Below are 21,668 nucleotides of genomic sequence, written 5' to 3'. Positions count from 1 at the left end.
TGAGGCCAGTTCATTGGCTATATTTAAGTGAGAGTTAGATGTGGCCCTTGTGGCTAAAGGGATCAGGGGGTATGGAGAGAAGGCAGGTACGGGATACTGAGTTGGATGATCAGCCATGATCATATTGAATGGCGGTGCAGGCTCGAAGGGCCGAATGGCCTATTCCTGCACCTATTTTCTATGTATCTATGTAAATAATTTGAAGATGGCTTGGCGGTTAATAGACTTAAATTTTTATTTTTTTTAAATTTACAGCTTTTTGTCCCTGCTGATGATGATGCCATCTTTGGAAGAAGTGTGAACAAGCAGGTGTTTGATGGGCTGACCACAGGACTGCTGCAGACCTGCGCCACAGTGCTTGGTTGCCTGGCCAACAATCAGACCAACAGCCACCTAGGGTCACCAAAGAAATCGGGGCAAGAAGTGAAAAATAATCTTTTGCATAGTGAACTCTACCACAGCAGGATACAGGATCTTATCAGGTGAGTGCAATGACTGGAATGAAGTGTGAATATTTGGTATTTTGTATAATAATAATAATAATAATAATGGATGGGATTTATATAGCGCCTTTCTAATACTCAAGGCGCTTTACATCGCATTATTCATTCACTCCTCAGTCACACTCGGTGGTGGTAAGCTACTTCTGTAGCCACAGCTGCCCTGGGGCAGACTGACGGAAGCGTGGCTGCCAATCTGCGCCTACGGCCCCTCCGACCACCACCAATCACTCACACACATTCACACACAGGCAAAGGTGGGTGAAGTGTCTTGCCCAAGGACACAACGACAGTATGCACTCCAAGCGGGATTCGAACCGGCTACCTTCCGGTTGCCAGCCGAACACTTAGCCCATTGTGCCATCTGTCGTCCAACGTCCAACAGCGTGCATAAAGCCAGACAGCAAGGCGACAGGCCCTATGGCCCAATTTATCCATGTTGTCGAACATGTACAAGTCAAAGCAGCTCCCATTTGCCTCCCTCTGAACCTTTACTCAGTCGGTGATCATTTCGCTGAACACCTCCGCTCATTCCATCTTATCCTAGCTGATCTCCTGGTGGCCCAACAACTCCCCCTCCCATTCTCAATCCGACCTTTCTGTCCTAGGCCTCCTCCATTGTCGGAGTGAGGCCCAGTGCAAATTGGAGGAACAGCACCTCATATTTCGCTTGGGTAGTTTACACCCCAGCGGTATGAACATTGACTTCTCTAACTTCAGGTAGTCCTTGCTTTCTCTCTCCAGTCCCTCCCCCTTCCCAGTTCTCCCACTAGCCTTACTGTCTCTACCTACATTCTTTCTTTGTTCCGCCCCTGACATCAGTCTGAAAAAGGGTCTCGACCCGAAACGTCACCCATTCCTTCTCTCCATAGATGGTGCCTCACCTACTGAGTTACTCCAACATTTTCTGTCTACCTCCCTTTCTGAAAGTTTGATTCACTTAATCCAATTCTTCCCTTTGCCCCAGTTGAGAAAGAAAGGGAAGAAACTGGCCTATATAAAAAAAATGAAACGCATTGATTATAAATTTTGCAGTTATATCCTGCTCCAGTTTTAGTTTAGTTCAATTTAGTTAAGAGATACAACGTGCCCTTCAGCCCAGAGTCCACGCCGAGCATTGATCACCCGCACAATAGTTCCTTCTTATTCCACTTTCACATCCTACGTACTAGTGGTCATTTACAGAAGCCAATTAACTCACAAATCCGCACGTCACTGGAAATGGGGGAAGAAACCGGAGCACCCGGAGAAAACTCACGATGTTACAAGGAGATTGTAACTCCGCACAGACAGCGCCCGTCGTCAAGATCGAACTCGGGTCTCTGGCACTGTGAGGCAGCAGGTCTACTGTTGTGCCACTAAGTTCAGAACAACAACATGGAAACAGGCCCTTCGACCCACTGGGACCATGCCGACCATTGTGTTCAAAAGGGAACTGCAGATGCTGGAATATCGAAGGTACACAAAATTGCTGGGGAAACTCAGCGGGTGCAGCAGCATCTATGGAGCGAAGGAAATAGGCGACGTTTCGGCCCGAAACGTCGCCTATTTCCTTCGCTCCATAGATGCTGCTGCACCCGCTGAGTTTCCCCAGCAATTTTGTGTACCATGCCGACCATTGTTCTCTAAAATGTTGAATATTTTATATAGGTATTGTTTTAATGTTATTGGTTGGTAAATCTTAGCTATTATCACCACAATCTGTGGAGCATTTGAAATACAGACCAACTTTAATGCATCATTTTGATCTTGTGTGTAATAAAGCTATTTTGTTCAATTCCGAATTTCGCAATCGTGCATTTACACAAATGGGATTCTTTTCTGTTGAAAGGGGGAAATAAAGAAACCGCCTTCATTGTGTTTATTTCTATCTGAGACGTGAACGTTTTTTCAGGCTGAGAGGAAATTCTGGACAAAAGGACGGGGATGGATTCCTTCTCCATTGTGGTCTTTGCTCAAGATTATTTAGTGTCTCCTGCGCTGGTAGTTTGAAGTAATGCATGGCAGCCATAGCCAAGGGCATTCAGGAAGGCTGAGGTCAAAGATCATGTTGAGTAAGCAACTGATTCTATAGTAAGGTGAGAAATGACTGAAGCAGATTCGGGTAGCCTGAAGGGAGGAAATTACTGAAATATCCAAGGGTTGAAAGAATACATGAAGTGACAAACTCAGCCCCATTCAGACATCGTTGCAGAGCTCTTTGTTAGCATTGATTTACATCATTGGGTTTTGCACAATTAACACCATGAGGCATTTGAATTTTTCAAGTCCTCCTTGAGATGGAGAGATAAAACACATCTTTGTGTTCCCACTGAAATGTCCCTGTTGGACAGAAAATGCAGGTGGGGGTTGCAATCTGTGCATTACTTCAGGCTGCCTCGGAAAAGTACCAACGTAATCAAAGACAAACAGTGTGGAAGCAGGCCCTTCGGCCCAACTTGCCCACATTAATCAGTGTGACAAAGGGTTCCAACCCGAAACGTCACCTCTCCATGGTTGCTGCTCCTCCGGCATTTCATGTCTTTTCTTGGTACACCAGCATCTGCAATTCCTTCTTTCCACACATTCAAAGACTAGTCCAACCCCCGGTCATTCCTCATTCTCTCTACGTACTTTGAGCAGAAGCTTGAAAGTGTTCACCCCGCAGACTCAGGAACAGCTTCTTCTCTGATATACTTTTGAACTGTCCCTCCATTAGCTAGCATTCTGTCCGATTCACCTCTACCCCATTGCAGACATTGGGCTTTGCTTCTGGAACAGGTGCGGCACGATGTTGAGGCTGATATTCTGCACTCTGTCTCTTTATCTATGCTCTATCTGTTGTACAAGAATTTGGCTTGATATTAATTATGGATAGTATTATCTGACGTGATTGGCTAGCATGCAAAACATAGCTTTTTATTGCATCTCGATACACGTGACAATAATAAAGCTGCAGCTATTGACAATGTCAGCTTTTCTTACAAGAATAAATTCACTGGCGTCATGCTCCCGGCAAGGAGCCAAGGTTGAAAGGAATCCGGGTGAGGAAATCGTTACTGCAGTGATGTAGCTCTTCCCCCAGCCTGCGCTGTCACTCAGCATATTTTATGTTGTTTAGAGATACAGCGTGGAAACAGGCCCCCATCGACCCTCCATGTCTACACTGACCAGCGATTCCCGAACATTAACACTATCCTACGCACACAAGGGATAATTTACACTGATACCAAGCCAATTTGCGTACAAACCTGCACGTCTTTGGAGTGTGGGAGGAAACAGAAGATCTCAGAGAAAACCCACAGGGTCACGGGGAGAACGTGCAAACTCCGCACAGACAGCACCCGTAGTCGGGATCGAACCCGGGTCTCCAGTGCTGTAAGGCAGCAACTCTCCCGATGCGCCACCGTGCCACCCCAGTAGACATCAGTCTACTGGGGGTGGGAAATCAATGAGTTTGCCCAGAGATGTGCAGCCAGTTGCTCACCTATGGCAGAATCTGCAAATTCCACTCAGGCCTCTAAGTCCACAGAGCAAAGGTGGAAGCAAGTCATCCTTCACCCTCTAAGCTCTGTCAGAGAAGAAAAGGGAGAGGCGAAGGAGGGAAGAGGTTATTCAGTGGTTTTAATTGATTTTCTTTCTCAGTAAAATAATCAAATAGAGGAAATAATTCTACACAAGATGCAATCAAGACTGTGTTTAAGAAGGAACTGCAGATGCTGGAAAATCGAAGGTAGACAAAATTGCTGGAGAAACTCAGCGGGTGAGGCAGCATCTATGGAGCGAAGGAAATAGGCAACGTTTCGGGACGAACCCCAAAGGAAATAGGCAACGTTTCGGGTCGAAACCCGAAGGGTTTCGGGACAAAACGTTGCCTATTTCCTTCGCTCCATAGATGCTGCTGCACCCGCTGAGTTTCTCCAGCATTTTTGTGTACATGCAATCGAGACTATTCTTTAAAGATATTAGGGATGTCTGCACATGTTATGATGTCTTCCACCAGTGAAAACCAGGACATTCAAAACAGTAACCAAGAGTAACCATGTCAGTATCTGTGCAAGCCTAGTATTAATAGTCTATATTGAGGGAAAGAAGCCAACATCTAACCTCGCATTAGATGTCATTAAATTTGCACCAATCTAGTTTTGGTCTTGAACAAAGATAACTTTAATTTTTGATATATAGCAATGTTCCCTGTCTCCACTGACAAAAGATCGAGGATATTCTATATATGACCTCTTCTATTTTCCTTTCCAATAAAATCAAGATGGGGCATATCATGGAGGAATGGCTACTTAAGTGGTAACCCCAATCAGCACTTATTTTTAAGGCAGGGGTAAGATCTTTTTAAGACAGGGGTAAGAACAAGTATTGTTTATGCAAATGCCAAGCATGCAGGCTGTCTAAAATGAAAGTAGAAAATATTGGAAATATTCCACAGGTTATTAAGAAATTGAAGAGAGAATATAGTTTTGCACAAACGCCACCAAATGGCAAACAGCAACACACTCCACAGTCCAACGGCCAGAGACACTTTCACCTGTGGAAGCTGTGGGAGGGTTGGTCTGTCAAGGATACGCCTAGTCAGCCACAGCAGGAGATGCAACCACAGATGAAACATTATCCTCCCCAGGCAGGACAACATCAAAGCCGCAACATCTTCTCTCACAGATGGACGGATGCCAACCAGTAAGAATCTGAAGAGAGAAAATCAGAGTCAGGGAGTCCAGTCTGCAATGTTCTGAAGTATCATATTAGCAGTGGTTTATATTCCTGTTCATATGTCCACAAACCTGGCTATAAATGTATGTGGAACTTTCCTTCTAATATTTAAAATGAAATTGGTTGTGGAGAACACAACAGCAGCATCCACATTGCCCAGGATCTTAAGTCAACTTTTAAAATATGCCCAGGAATTTCAGTAAACCCTTGGCCTTAGCCTTCTATAACACTTATATTCTATTCTATAATAGAAACACATATAAGCACAGTCGGAAGAAGGGTTTTGGCCCGAAACTCAGCGGGTGCAGCAGCATCTATGGAGCGAAGGAAATAGGCAACGTTTCGTCCCGAAACCCTTCGGGTTTCGACCCGAAACGTTGCCTATTTCCTTTGGGGTTCGTCCCGAAACGTTGCCTATTTCCTTTGCTCCATAGATGCTGCCTCACCCGCTGAGTTTCTCCAGCAATTTTGTCTACCTTCGATTTTCCAGCATCTGCAGTTCCTTCTTAAGCACACTCATTTAGTTGTATACAGGGAGTAATCAGGAGGCAGGGTGATACTAGATAGTAATGCCTCATCGCTCCAGTGCTGGGGCAGGGAAAAAAAGTCAGGAGAGGTTTTCCTTTTCTTAATTAAAATCCTCCAACAATGATTTGGAAAGATAAGGTTCAGGAACCCAGGAGGGGGTCAGTCCTGGCTGTAATTGCCGCTGCCTTCACCTTTTCTTAATAAAAAATATTGCTCACACTTGCTATCACTAATGAAGAGAGGCACAAGCAGGTTACCAGAACGGGACAATAGCCTGGCAAATGTTAGCTGATTATACAATTCTGCCATATTGATGTAGTTGCGAGCAATTATTCGATGAAGGCGAAAGGAATATGTAAAGAGTGGGAAGGTTTGCTGATTGATGGAACTGTGCAGTGAAGGTTTCAGGTGGACTGGACTTGCTTAATGATAAGGCAGAGCAAGATGAGACAGCTACCCATGGCATTGCAGGGATGGGCAGGGCGTAGAAACTATGACAGGGCTCAGATGCAGTTAGGAATAAGTTGAACTTGTGGGGCAGTGGGAGAACGTGGAAGCACTTGGTCACAAATAGACAGATTCAAAAAGGTATAATGACAAATCTGGCTGTAAAGGCCATTTTCTTGGTAAAAGCATTGGATTTCCTTTAGGATTATTATTAGGTACAAATTACACGATTGTATGTTGCATTAAATGGCTATTGGGTGAAGAAAAAAGCTTTTATCCTTGGAGAACGGGGTACTGATTGGGGATGATCAGCCATGATCACATTGAATGGCGGTGCTGGCTTGAAGGGCCGAATGGCCTACTCCTGCACCTATTGTCTATTGCAAAGCAATCTATAAACCATGAGGTACTTCTCCCATTGTGGTTGGAGTGAAGGACACAGAAGCCAATTTGCACACAGCGTGATCAATAGGCAATATCATGACCATCACCTGATAATTATTTAGACTGAAAAACTAAAACTGCAGATGCTAGAAACATCAAATCAAAACTGAAATACAGATATTCTGCAGAGTGTAGCGTGAGCAACAAAGTTCTTAGTACCAGTCATTGATTCATTGACAGAACCAGAATAGTAATAAAATATTGAGAAACAAGGAACTGCAGATGATGGATTACATACAAAGACAACAATTATTAGAGTAACTCAGCAGGTCAGGCAGGATTTCTGAAGAACACGTATAGATCATGGGGTACAGGGCAAGTGTTTAAAGCACCACAGATACAACAGTATTTTTACTTTTCCTATCTGCTAGTACGAAGGGCCAAATGGCCTCCTCCTGCACCTATTGTCTATTGTCTTAAAGATAATCTGTTCTATTAATCTCAAAATCAAATTGTCTCATTTGTTAAACCAAATCGATTTTTAATTAGAGTTTCTTTTGTAGGTGGTGACAGAAAATAATCTGTTCAAAACTTCCTTTTAAATAAACTCTTCCCCCCCCCCCCCCCCCCCCCCCCCCTTTCTCTCATCGCCTAGAAACTTCATTGGTCACTGATCCTTGGTAATGACATTAAATTTCAATAAGATATTGAACAGCGATAGACATCAGAGCCAATCCACACCTCTTCAATCATTCATTTATATATAAACCTGTGAGATATCACCAGCAGCAAGGTAGTCTTTGGCTAACTATTTTCCCCTCCCACCCTATCATAACATATCCTAAAAGAATGATATTTTGAGTTCACTTGTTTGATAATGAAGTCGTTTTCTGTTTGGTCTTTCAATGTCTAGTTTCTATAGGGTTATGGCCTAGAAGTATAGATTGGGTTCCACGGTGGATTTAACCCCACTGCTACAGATCACATCCATTTCTAGACTTTTAGGTCCATGGCACCAAAATCCCAGATCATGTCATTTCCCGATAGTCTGAAAGTGTACGCTGCCCGATCGGTACCCGGCAGCATCAGGATGCTGTCAGCACCAGCTGTGTCATTGGAATCAACGCCACATTACTACAGTTCATGATGCAAGCAGGGTTTTTGTGAAAAGCTGGATTGAATTCCTGCTGAGCCTGATTATGTTGTATTTGTGCCCCACTGCAAGGCTGAGTATATATGCAGGTCCTCACACTGTTGTAAACAGTCTGGAGGAAAGAGGCAGGAAAGGGTAGCAAAATTGAGAGCTTATGTTGTCTTGCAAGTCATTTTTATCAGACAGTGTGTCTGCTCTAATGGATGCTGAACATCCTGCAGCAATGGTAAGGGCATTGAATTGTCCCCATGGCCTACGTCCATCTTCTTTTAACTAACTGATTGTGATTTTGTTGCCCCATTACAGGAAAGATGAATGTAGAGGCTTTTGAGAGATGTTTACCAGTATGCTGAAGAAGACACAGACTGCTGGAGTAGCTGAGTGGGTCAGGCAGCATCTCAGGGGAACATGATTAGGCGATCTTCAGGCTGGAGAAGACTGGAGTCTGAGGAAGATTTCTGGCCTTGAAACTTTGCCTATCCACGTTCCTCTGAGATGCTGCCTGACTTGCTGAGCTACTCCAGCGCTCCATTTTCTTTTGTAAAACAGCATGTGCAGTTCTTTGTTTCTATATTTTACCAGGATGCTGGATTAGAAGGTTTTAGCTATAAGAAAAAGTTAGACAGACTTGCATTGTTTTCTCTGAAGCAATGGTGGCTACTAAGAGGAGACCTGATAGAACTCATGAGAGGCATAGATAGGGTAGAAATGTTCAAGTTCAAGTTCAAGAGTTCAAGAGAGTTTATTGTCATGTGTCCCTGATAGGACAATGAAATTCTAGCTTTGCTTTAGCACACCAGAACATAGTAGGCACGAATACAGAATAGATCAGTGTGTCCATATACCATTGTATAAATATATACACACATGAATAAATAAACTGATATAAAGTGCAAATAAACAGATAATGGGCTATTAATGTTCAGTGTTTTGTCCGAGCCAGGTTTAATAGCCTGATGGCTGTGGGGAAGTAGCTATTCCTGAACCTGGTTGTTGCAGTCTTCAGGCTCCTGTACCTTCTACCTGAAGGTAGTGGGGAGATGAGTGTGTGGCCCGGATGGTGTGGGTCCTTGATGATGCTGCCAGCCTTTTTGAGGCAGCGACTGTGATAGATCCCCTCGATGGAAGGGAGGTCAGAGCCGATGATGGACTGGGCCGTGTTTATTACTTTTTGTAGTCTTTTCCGCTCCAGGGCGCTCAAGTTTCCGAACCAAGCCACGATGCAACCAGTCAGCATGCTCTCTACTGTGCACCTGTAGAAGTTAGAGAGAGTCCTCCTTGACAAACCGACTCTCCGTAATCTTCTCAGGAAGGAAATGTCAAATACTCAAGGGTGTAGCATTGAGGTAAAAGGGGGAATGTTCAAAGGAGATGTGTGGGACAGGGCTTTTTTTGCACAGAGTGGTACATGTGTAGAACTCACTGCCAGTTGTGGTGGTGGAAGCTGATATGATTGTAATGTTTAAGAGGCTTTTAGATAGGTACATGGAAATGCAGAGAATGAAGGGATATAGATCATGTGTAAGGAATGAGTTTAATTTGCCATCGTGTTTGTCACCGACATCGTAGATAAAAGGACCTGTTTCTGTGTTGTATGTTCCATAAATCAACTTCACCATTCATCACATTGAAGTTGAAGTCTTATGCAACGACTCCCTGAAGAACATTTATTACACACAAGGTGTTTTAACCAATTATCTTTTTATTGTGCCACCATTTGTCAAGCAAAGTTGGATTTCATCTACATTAAAGTTTTATTGTAACCAAAATTTCTACTGTTACTACGAAATAAAATATAGCGTTTAGAAATTGCATTTTTGTTTTGAAGCACTGAGCATGTGTGGGTTGCAGCAGGAATACCCATTTGAATCAACTGTTTAGTTGGCAAGCGCACATTGGAAACAGTGCTGTGTCAAATTGTGCACTGTCGCATCAGTTAAAACAGCAGCTCGACACACATGAAGCTCACAGCTACTGCATCATGCTGACCCTGATTACTGGGAGACCTTTAACGCTTCTCTCCTCATGACAGGCGCAGTGCACCTGGCCACTCCCTCTTCTCCCCTCTCCCATCAGGCAAAAGGTATAGAAGTGTGAAAACACACACCTCCAGATTCAGACACAGTTTCTTCCCAGATTTTATCAGGCAACTGAATGATCCTACCACAACCAGAGAGCGGTGTTGAACTACTGTCTACCAAAGATCCTATAGACCAATCTTTCTAAATGCAATGGGCTGACGTGTAGTATGCAACGGAGCGGAACGTGGGCCTTTTTTTCATCCATTTCCGTAACCCGACCCGACTCGCAGAGTCATCAACGTTGCGGGGGAACAGTTTGTGTTAATAAATTATAATTCTGAAAATGAGGAGAAGATTTTTCCCAAATAACTTTTATATTTACGAGGATGTTTCCGTAACCAGCTTCCGTCTCCGCACTAGTATCCTATGGGATCTTTGGTGCGGAGACGGAAGCCGGTTACGGAAATGGGGCCGAAAATTACCCACGAATCTGCCCATGACCGTACTACGTCTTTTTCGTCGAGTGGGCTATCTTGCTCGCTATAGGATCTATGCTATTTGCACCTATTTGGTGACCCTCGGACTATCCATGATCGGACATTGCTAGCTTTACCTTGCACTAAACGTTATTCCCTTATCATGTATCTATAAGATGTAAATGGCTCGATTGCAATCATGTATTGTCCTTCTGTCGGCTGGATAGCACGCAACAAAAGCGTTTCACTGTACCTCAGTACACGTGGCAATAAACTAAACTGAAACAAAATGGCTGCTATGAAAGATGTGGATGGGGGAATGGCAATCTGGGCAAAAGTTCCTCCTTGACATATTAGTCTGCCCAGTCAAGTCCTGTGCTGATTCTATGCCACAAGTAGAATATGATCAAGAGGGCAAAGATCGCATGTGATTTGTGTAAAGAAGCAATGAGCAGTGATAGAACAACCAACAACGCCTTTATCCCTTATCCTGAGCTTTAAAAACTGAGACTTGCAAAAGATGTGACCAGTCCCTTTAACTGAAGACTCGTTGCCCTAATCAGTGCAATTTACTCCATTGCAGAAGTTCCCAGAGGTTTCAATTTGTACTCGCAACGGCGCAACTGAAACCAAGGAAACATCAGCTATGCCAAAATGAATTACACACAGACATAGCCAACCTAATTTCACCAGAAGTAAAATTCCTAGTGCAATCTAACCTTGATACAATTGCTTTTATTCTCCATTTGTTCATGAAAACGGCTGCCAATGGATCCAATTTCTACTCATGAAAGATGAAGACAGTGTGAGATGAGAAGAGGGATAAATGGTACAGGAAGTTACATAAAGATTTCACTGTGGCTCTGTGACATTGACTGAGTTTGGAGTGGGATTAAACCCAAGCAATGACACCAGATCTTTCATTAGTTCAAATTTACTTCTTAATTTGAACAAAGAGTTCATCTGTTTTCCTTCCCACACTCCAGCCCGAATACTCAAGTTTACTTGTAAATTTGTAGAACGCTTGTCATCCAATTACTTTCCCTTGAGGTAAGATTGTAGTGGGAAGAGTTACAGACACAGTTTCCCCAAGTCCATAGTCAGTAGTACCCGGAATGAACGTACATCTAAAGAAGGGTCTCTACCCGAAACGTCGCCCATTCCTTCTCCCCAGAGATGCTGCCTGTCCCACTGAGTTACTCCAGCTTTTTGTGTCTATCCCAACTAAGCAAGTCGTCTTGAGATCCGACCTCTATCCCTGCCTCCATTCGACAATCGAGGTTCTGTCGTGAAACCTTTCGCAAATGTTCTGGCCAGGAATTGACTGGTTATAGACAGCAGAATTCTTCAAATTCAGTTTGCCAGCCTTGAAGACAGGTTACATATACAAAGATGGCAACACTATTTTTTGACTATGCTTAATAATAATAATAATGTTGTTATTATTTTTACCCACTTTGTAGAAGGAGAGGCTACACCCATGCAATTTAGTTTAGTTTATATATGTAACAGGGAAACGGGCTCTTCGGCCCACACCGACCATCCATCACCCCGTATACTAGTTCAATGTCCTACACACTAGGGGCAATTTACGGAAGCCTGTTGACCTACAAAGTTCTACGTCTTTGGAATCTTGGAGGAAACCAAAGCACCCGAAGGAAACCCATGCGGTCACAGGGAGAACGTACAAACTCTGTACAGACAGCACCCATAGTTAGGATCGAACCCGGGTTGCTGTGAGGCAACAGCTGTACCACTGTGCCACTGTGTTGCCCAGTTGTTATAAAAGTATTGGAATACTTTTCTTCCCAAACACCGGATTGTCTCTTTAATTATTGGGTTTCCATATCCTTGATCATATTTGAACAGAGAGTAAATATCCCCGAGATTTGAACAGAGAGTAAATATCCCCGAGGCCAATTCTCCAACAACATTTCCAATCCATGGGAAAGCTGTTTGGGAACCTGTATTCCGTTCAGTCATATCATATCATCTCACTTGGTATATATAAAAATTGGAGGTTTGGGCGTTCTTGTTCCTTAACAACTTTTATTAGAACAGTTACAAAGGGGTTCTAATATTGCTGAGCATATTTTAGAGTTTATTTTGCAAAAATCAGTTTAATTTGTAACCTTTTGTATACCGTGATTTTTTTTTTTTCACATTCCAAACCATATCCAAGTTCACATTGAGGAAATGTTTAAGAAGGAACTGCAGTTGCCGGAAAATCAAAGGTAGACAAAAGTGCTGGAGAAACTCAGCGGGTGCAGCAGCATCTATGGAGCGAAGGAAATAGGCAACGTTTCGGGCTGAAACCCTTCTTCAGACTCAGTCTACCTTCACTTTGAGGAAAAATAATGTTCCTCAATCAGTTGGGGGTGGGAGATTACAACCTACACGTGGTCCGTCCCCCCCCCCCCCCCGGTTCAACGAATGCAATCAACCTGGCGTGCACAATCAAACAAGATCAAATAGAACAAGTAAGACTCACTCAGTTGACCCCCCTTATGATTGCAGATGAAAAGTCAAAACCAAGTGAAAAACCAAGCAATTGAGATACTATTTTACAGCTGCATCCTGTCCTTCATTTCTTATTTATATTATAAATCTTTCTCTGCATTTATAAAGCAAAATTCCTGCATAAACTTCTCCCACCATGGACTTCACCCATCCAGAATTAGATGGGTGGTTTCCCTTACGAGAATGGTTAGGTAATTTAGAATGAAAATGGTGTCGATATTTTTGCGAATGCTAGTTAAGTCTATATTTAATTATTTTACTAACGTAGATTTTCTCCTCTTTCTCAGCTACGTGGTGTATACTGGACTCACTGACAAGTTGTATGGCTGCTTCCTCTCCATACAAGGGCCTGTCGACGAACAACCTAAAATTGCCTCCTTCCTGCAGAATGTTACAGCCCTGTTGCACAGTATGTGTCGTCTTTGCTTCGCTATTGTCAATCGGTAAGTGACGAGGTGGCAAATTGCTGGGAGTTTTATCTAAGTACACCGACACCAAGTGAACCTTTCACAGCTATAGATTTCTTAAAATCAATTTATCATGAATGTATTCTTAATTCGTTATTTCTGGACTTCACACAGAATGTTTGCTAATCGCCAATTATCATGCCTACAAACAAGGAGTTTGGGTTCCTGCATTTTTGCCAGGGTACGGTGCTATGTTATTAAGTTACCCAACTAAATATAGAGACTGAGAGAGTGGCACAGAGGTAGAGCTGCTGCCTCACAGCTGCCTGCCAGAAACCCCAGTTCGATCCTGGCAACGGGTGCTGTCTTTGTTGATATTTGCACATTCTCCCTGTGACCTCGTGGGTTTACTCCGGGTGCTCCGGTTTCCTCCCACATTCCAAAGACGTGCAGATTTGTAGGTAAATTGGCTTCTGTAAATTGTCCCTAGTGTGCAGGATGTGAAACTGGGATAACACAGAACTAGTAGTGTACGGGTGATCAATTGTCGGCGTGGGCCTGGTCGGCCGAAGGGTCTGTTTACACGTTGTATCTCTAAATTAAACCTAAACTAGACCACTGACCAGATGGCATGAACTTGACTCCCACCACAGCCGCGGAAGAACTTAAATTCAACAAAATAAGCAAATCTGGAATTTAAAAAAGGGTCTCGACCCGAAACGTCACCCAGAGATGCTGCCTGTCCCTCTGAGTTACTCCAGCGTTTTGTCTATCGTTGGTGTAAACCAGCAACTGCGCATAAAAAGTCACTAGCAGATAGGAAAAGTAAAAATACTGTTGTATCTGTGGTGCTTTAAACACTTGCCCTGTACCCCATGATCTATACGTGTTCTTCAGAAATCCTGCCTGACCTGCTGAGTTACTCTAATAATTGTTGTCTTTGTATGTAATCCATCATCTGCAGTTCCTTGTTTCTCAATATTTTATTACTTTTCTGGTTCTGTCAATGAATCAATGACTGGTACCAAGAACTTTGTTGCTCACACTACACTCTGCAGAATATCTGTATTTCAGTTTTTATTTGATGTTTCTAGCATCTGCAGTTTTAGTTTTTCAGTCTAAATAATTATCAGGTGATGATCATGATATTGCCTATTGATCATACTGTGTGCAAATTGGCTTGTGTGTCCTTCACTCCAACTACAATGGGAGAAGTACCTCATAGTTTAGAGATTGCTTTGCAATAGACAATAGGTGCAGGAGTAGGCCATTCGGCCCTTCGAGCCAGCACCGCCATTCAATGTGATCATGGCTGATCATCCCCAATCAGTACCCCGTTCCTGCCTTCTCCCCATATCCCCTGACTCTGCTATTTTTTAGCCTTATCTAGCTCTCTCTTGAAAGCATCCAGAGAACCGGCCTCCACCGCCCTCTGAGGCAGAGAATTCCACAGACTCACCACTCTCTGTGAGAAAAAGCGTTTCCTCGTCTCTGTTCTAAATGGCTTACTCCGGATTCTTAAACTGTGTGGCCCCTGGTTCTGGACTCCCCCAACATCGGGAACATGTTTCCCGCCTCTAGCGTGTCCAAGCCCTTAACAATCTTATATGTTTCAATGAGATACCCTCTCATCCTTCTAAACTCCAGAGTGTACAGGCCCAGCTGCTCCATTCTCTCAGCATATGACAGTCCCACCATCCCGTTAATTAACCTTGTAAACCTACGCTGCACTCCCTCAATAGCAAGAATGTCCTTCCTCAATGGAGGACCGAAACTGCACCCAGTATTTTGAGTTTGTTAAGATACAGTAAACCCTTGCAATAACTGACCTCAGTATCACGGATTTTGGGTATAGCGGATGGACTGAGGCTCCCGTCCCACTGCCCCCCCTCCACGTCCGCCAGTTACCCACGTGTGTTGGAGCCACGTGGCGGAAGCTCCCGGTTGTGGGAGCGGAGAGATCGAGCAGCAGGAAGGCGGCGTGAATACTGGGCCTGTCCCCAGTGCACGGCTTGTGAGGCCGGGGGCACTACAGCACCCGTCCTGCGAATTTCCGCTTGTTTAAACCCCCCCCAAACACAGCATAACTTACCGCCCGGCCTTGGGTTAAATCTACCCCCCGTCACTCGGTTATAGTGGACAATCGGCAACAACAGATACCATTCCCCCTCCCCCTAGGTAGTGCGTTATAGTGAGGGTTTACTCTACAGTAAAAGTGCTTTCTGCATACTTTAAAACTGATTCAACCGTAGATTCATATCATTCCCACACTGATTACAGCAGGTTTTGTTAAGCAAACCTAGATCTCCGTTTGAAGCGCATCAAGCGACTCAGCTAGTCTGAAGCCACGTCTGTATGACTGGAATCAAGTGTTGACCTCTGATCTGTTATGGCTCCAGTACAAGAAGCTGCCTGTCAACTGACATCACAAGTAACATAGATGACATTAGGCATCTAAGCTGAGCTGTTGAAGAAAGGGAACTTTTCATTCGATCAGTTTACCTTTCTGAAAGAACAGGTTTTGCATCTTGTATAGAAACTAAAACTATCTTGCAACAATCTTTTAAAGTTTTAAGATTTGATTTACTTCATTGCTCTTGATCTATATATAGTAGAAAGGTTTTGTTTTTTTTGCCTTTTCACAGTGGAAATAGTCAGTTGGGGCAGCAGCTGAGAATTTATAAATGTATGGTGATACGCACCATGGTCCTGATACCTGATTCAGTGCCCCTAGTGAAAAGCACCTTCAGAGTTGGCAGTCGACCCAGTAAACCATGCCAACGTTTAAGAATGGGCAATTGATGATGGAAGAAAAAGCGAGTAAAGTAACCTGGACACGGGGTGGGTGCAACAGATTGCTTTACACTCAAATTAAACTGCAGCAGTTGAGGTGAATCTGAAATTACCTGTCTGGAAGTGGTGTCACATCTCTTGAATAAATGCACCCTAGATTGTGCCACAGTCATGCAGAGACACAAGAAACTGCAGATGCTGGAATCTTGAGCAGAACACAGCAGGTCAGGTTGCATCTGTAGAGAGAATGGGCAGACTCTACAGATGATGTATTTAAGAAGGAACTGCAGATGCTGGAAAATCGAAGGTACACAAAAAAGCTGGAGAAACTCAGCGGGTGCAGCAGCATCTATGGAGCGAAGGAAATAGGCAACGTTTCGGGCCGAAACCCGGAAGGGTTTCGACCCGAAACGTTGCCTATTTCCTTCAGGGTTTTGGCCCGAAACTTTGCCTATTTCCTTCATGGTTTCGGCCCGAAACGTTGCCTATTTCCTTCATGGTTTCGGCCCGAAACGTTGCCTATTTCCTTCGCTCCATAGATGCTGCTGCACCCGCTGAGTTTCTCCAGCTTTTTTGTCTACCTTCTAACAGATGATGTTTCAGGTCATTGCCTGTCACTGGTTATCGATAGGGGACAATCAGCCATGATCACAATGAATGGCGGTGCTGGCTCGGAGGGCCGAATGGCCTCCTCCTGCACCTATTTTCTATGTTTCTATTCCCTCCACAGATGTTGCCTGACCTGTTGAGTTCCTCCAGTCTCTTTATGTTTTGTTTTTTACATAATATAGTCTGTCCTTAGATAATTAAAACCATTTCATATTGACCCAATGGGGAAATGAGTACAATAGTTCATATGACAATGAGTTGTTGCAATTAAGTTCACTGCAAGTAAAGTTGATGAAGCAGATTCATATTAGTTTTCAAAAGAGAATTGAATATAGGCCAGAAAATAAACCAATTTCAAAAATGAGGAAAGAGCAGGTTGAATGGACCTAAGTATATATTTTTTTGAGGAGAAATAAGTTGTTGTAAGGTTTATCCAATCTCGTGTCCTTAACGTATTAGTACATCGATGTGTTTACCCTAACGAGTTAGCCTGTCATTTTGGCAGATCGCACAACATATTTGAGAACAAGAGGCACGACCCAACTGGACTAACGGCGGTGCTGCAGTCTACGGAGCTGGTGGGCGTTCTCAACATGCTTTACTGCATCCTCCTCCATGGTACAGTCCCTGACCACAACAACTCCCCACCGGCTGAAATCTACCCTCAACACACTATTCATGTCGCCATCCAGAGTCTTCGCTTCCTGAACAGCTTTGCATTTTTGGATCTTCCCACTTTTCAGGTGAGACGCGCTTTGGTACCGGTGAATGATTGATCCAGACAAGAGGCGCAGCAGCAGAGCTGAGCCTCGCAGCATCACAGACATGGGTTTGATCTTGACCTCGGGTTCTGTATGTGCGTTCTCCCTGTGTCCGCGCGGGCTTTCTCCAGCGGCTTGTTTCCTCCCACAACGCAAAGACGTGCGGGTTTGTCGGCTTCTGTAAATTGCCCCTTATGTGTAGATGCGAAAGAGGGGTAACATGGAACTAGTGCGCAGGTGATCAATGGTCAGCATGGACTTGGTGGGTGAGATATGGTAGCCTCGGTGGCTTGTTTTCCCAGCTAAATAGCGGTCATAATCTGAAAATACATGGTAACCATTCAGAATTCAAGCTTGCCTATTCAGCTAGTGCTGTCCTTCACACAGAGGTTGCTGGGTATGTGGAATGAGGAGGTAGTTGATGCGGGAACATGGGTAGGAAAGGTTTAAAGGGATATGGGCCAAACGCTGGCAGGTGGTTAGTAAGATGGGACATCTTGGTTTGGCATTGGAAAGTTAGGCCAAAGGGCCTGTATGACTCTATGACACTAATTGAAGTGAGGGGAAATTTCTTCACTCAGAGGGTGAATCCATGGAAATCTCCATTCCCGAGGGTTGTGCTCAGTCATTAACTATATTCAAAATCTAAACCAGTATAGATTTCCGAATATTAAACAAATCAAAGGACATTGGAAAATGGCGTTTGAGTAGAAAATCAGCTACGATCTTGTTAACTGATAGGTCAGGGCCAAAGGCCTGAATGACCTATTCCTGCTCCTCTTTAAAAATTAAACAAAACTGCAGATGCCAGATATCTTAAGCATAAAATGCTGGAAACTTTCAGCAGGTCAGGTCAAGGAGAAACAGTGAATGTTTTGAGGGGTCTAACCAGATTAGTTAACTGCTCCTCCTTTAGTTTAGTTTATTATTGTCATGTGCTCTGAGGTACAGTGAAAAGCTTTTTGTCGCATGCTATGCAGTTAGCGAAAAAAATTCACATATTTACAATCAAGCTGTCTACAGTGTACACCCCGGGCCGCGGAGCTTGAACCGGCCCAATTCGCGGAGCTCGCTGAGCCGCGGGACTGACTTACCATCACCCAGTGGGGTATTTGCCGCAGTGCAGAGGGAGAAGAGGAGGGAAGAGACAGTAACCCTAAGATTTTTGCCTCCATCACAGTGAGGAGGTGCCTGGTGAACTCACTGTGGTGGATGTTAATTTGTGTTTATTGTGTGTTTTGTTGTTTATTATTATATGTATGGCTGCAGGCAACGACATTTCGTTCAGACCGAAAGGTCTGAATGACAAATAAAGGATCTAAGTCTGTCAGATACAGGAGAAAGGGTATAACATTTAGTGCATGATAATTTAAACTAGCTCAAAGGCCTCCAATGAGATAGATGGGAGGTCATGACCATTCTCTAGTTGGTGAGAGGACGGTCCTTCCACAGAAGATGCTTGTCTTGCTACCTCATCTAGCTAGCATTTCCTGCTTTTTTGTTCCCGCTCATATTTCTTAATTCAAACAGTGACACAAGCCTGCTTCTTCAGCTGGTGCTGAGCTTCACTTGCTCATTCTATCCGTTTCTCTCACACAGGCTGTGTGCGGTGCAGAAGGCCTCTCCCTGGCATTCCGCCACATTGTTAGTTCACTGCTGTGGTATTGCTACCATCAAACCAGTGAGGACCTGCTGCATGAAGTCATCGTCTGCGTGGGGTATTTCACCATAAACCACCCCGACAATCAGGTAAGCGACAATCACTCTGCTCGAGAGCACGGAGCACGATTGAAAACTTACCTTCAAATCAATAAGAACAAAATCCCAGCTACTAATTTTAGTTTTGGCCATCCTCAATGATTACTGTGTCATCATGCACTAATTTGCCTCAATGATATACTGTTTTTGCAATAATTGCCCCAAATGTTGTTTTAATATTCTTTCAATTTGTCACTTTGTGGTTTTAAATCAATGTTCTTAACATCTTTATCTATATTTAAAAGAAGTAAGGTTAGGGATGAAAACTCTTTACACTTCCAGCAACATGGGAATTAATTGCACAAAAGGAGTCCTTATTTCTCCAGGCTCAATATAACATGATGCCAAGTAAAACTGATTTCATCTGCCTGTACATGATCCATATCCCCCTATTCCTTGCACATCCATGTGGCTTTCCAAAATCCTCTTAAACCCCATCGTATCTGTCTGGACCACCACCCCTGGCAATGTGTTCCAGGTTCCCACTACTCTCTGGGTGAAAAAAAAACTTGCCCTGCACATCTTCAGTCAAACTTTCCCCCCTCACCTTAAAGCTATGCCCTCTAGTGTCGGATATTTCCACCCTAGGTAAAAGGCTGTCTACTCTGCCTGTGCCTCTCATAATTTTAAATTCTTCTATTGTCTCCCCTCAACCTCTGACACTCCAGAAAATAATCCAAGCCTGTCAAACCTTCCCTGTAGCTGAAACCCTCTAATCCAGGCAGCTTTCTAGTAAACCTCTTCTGCACACTCGCCAAAGTTTCCGCATCTTTCCGGTAATGGGGCAACCAGAACTGTACGCAACACTCCAAATGCAGCGTAATCAAAGTCCTACAGAGCTGCATCATGAATTCCTTCATTAATGATTTCCAAACATCTCAAACAGCTTCTTCTTCTTCTTTCATGTGGCGTGCACAGCCTAAAGTTGTTGGACAACTTGTTCTATTTGATCTTCCGTTTGTGCACGTCGAGTTGATTGCATTAGTCGAAACAGGGCGGACCACGTGAAGGTTGAAATCTTCCAACCCTCAAACAGCTTTATTATAAAGCACTCTCCTTCACATGCATTTTAAATCCATGTCCTTGCTCAGCATGTGTGAATGTCATTGCAACCAGCTAGAATTATGGAATTTGGTTACCAAGAGTTCCAGTGACACATTTTGCAAACCAATTACCATATCATCACTGATATTGATTTAGCCTTCTGACGATTTAAACAATTCTAAACAATGTATAGCAGGATTGTCAATGAATTGTCATTGTCACTGAAAAATGTCAATGGAGTTAGGCACACGTGACAGAGTACCATTGAACTGACAATCTAACACATTCCAACTAACACAACTCAATAAGGTTGTTATATAAAATTCATGCCATGACCAGCTGCGTTTAAATCAATGGTTCCCAACCTTTTTTTAGTTCATGGCCCCCTTGGGCTCTTTAATTTTTCTGTGCTCCCCCCCCCCCCCCCCCCCCCGACATTATTAGCGGATAAAACGTGGCACCCTTCATTGAACCTGTGGCCCCTTAAATCCCCAATTTTTTCTGTGGCCCCTGTTTCTGTTTTCGGGCCGAAACGTTGCCTATTTCCTTCGCTCCATAGATGCTGCTGCACCCGCTGAGTTTCTCCAGCATTTTTGTGTACCTTCGATTTTCCAGCATCTGCAGTTCCTTCTTAAACACAGCATCATGGAGAACATGGATAGGTGACATTTCGAGTCTGGACCTTTCTTCAGAGTGAAGGGTCTGAAGCATCCCAATCCAAAACGTCGCCTATCCATGTTCTCCAGAGATGCTGCCTGACCCGCTGAGTTACTGCAGCAGCTTGTGTATTTTCGTGTATTAACCAGCATCTGCAGTTTTTGGTTTCGACAATAGATGCAATATCAATCAGAGTTCAAGTGGAACACAGTATGAATCTGAATTGGCATTGCATCTGATGCTATTTGAGAGTGTTCCAAAGTTCAGTTTGGTTTCCCATCAACCCAACCAAGCAGTGGGCTACTGACTGAAATCAGCTGGTTTAGTGCAGCATGGTAAATGAATCTGGTGCTCTCTTGATCTGTTTAACTCCGTGCAACACTGGTTGTGGGGGGTTGGTGGGAGTCAAGGGTGAGGATCAGATATTTACCTGCTAAGAAACAGTTGTATAATGCAATGAACTCCTGACACTTTTATAAAGGACAGAAGTGATTCTTGAAAACTTGTTCACAGTAGGCGGAATTTTATGGGTTCTTTGGCAGAGTCTGTATTAAAAACTGGTTTATATTTTAATCACCGGTGACTCAGCAGTAGAGCTGCTGCCTAAAGCCCCTGTCCCACTTAGGAAACCTGAACGGAAACCAATGGAGACTTTGCGCCCCACCCAAGGTTTCCGTGCGGTTCCCGGAGGTTTTTGTCAGTCTCCCTACCTGCTTCCACAACCTGCAACCACCTGCAACCTCTGGGAACCGCACGGAAACCTTGGGTGGGGCCCAAAGTCTCCAGAGGTTTCTGTTCAGGTTTCCTAAGTGGGACAGGGGCATTACAGCGCTTTCTGCACTGGAGACCCGGGTTCGATCCCGACTGCGGGTGCTGTCTGTACAGAGTTTGTACGTTCTCATGACGGCA

The 21,668-nt window shown here is 43.9% G+C and overlaps 1 protein-coding gene across 2 annotated transcripts in view; it reads left to right on the top strand.

The window, feature by feature from the left end:
• scaper (S-phase cyclin A associated protein in the ER) overlaps positions 1-21,668 on the top strand; it is a 228,012-nt gene that overhangs the window by 182,733 nt on the left and 23,611 nt on the right. For both annotated transcript variants that reach the window (XM_033015029.1, XM_033015028.1), the window contains exons 25-28: positions 256-482; positions 13,018-13,173; positions 17,045-17,282; positions 18,900-19,049. In XM_033015029.1, the coding sequence (XP_032870920.1) occupies positions 256-482; positions 13,018-13,173; positions 17,045-17,282; positions 18,900-19,049 (771 nt within the window). The remainder of the gene's footprint in view (positions 1-255; positions 483-13,017; positions 13,174-17,044; positions 17,283-18,899; positions 19,050-21,668) is intronic.

Source organism: Amblyraja radiata, chromosome X, assembly GCF_010909765.2.
Source record: "Amblyraja radiata isolate CabotCenter1 chromosome X, sAmbRad1.1.pri, whole genome shotgun sequence".
Classification (NCBI taxonomy): Eukaryota; Metazoa; Chordata; class Chondrichthyes; order Rajiformes; family Rajidae; genus Amblyraja; species Amblyraja radiata.
This window is presented reverse-complemented; position numbering and strand designations above follow the sequence as displayed.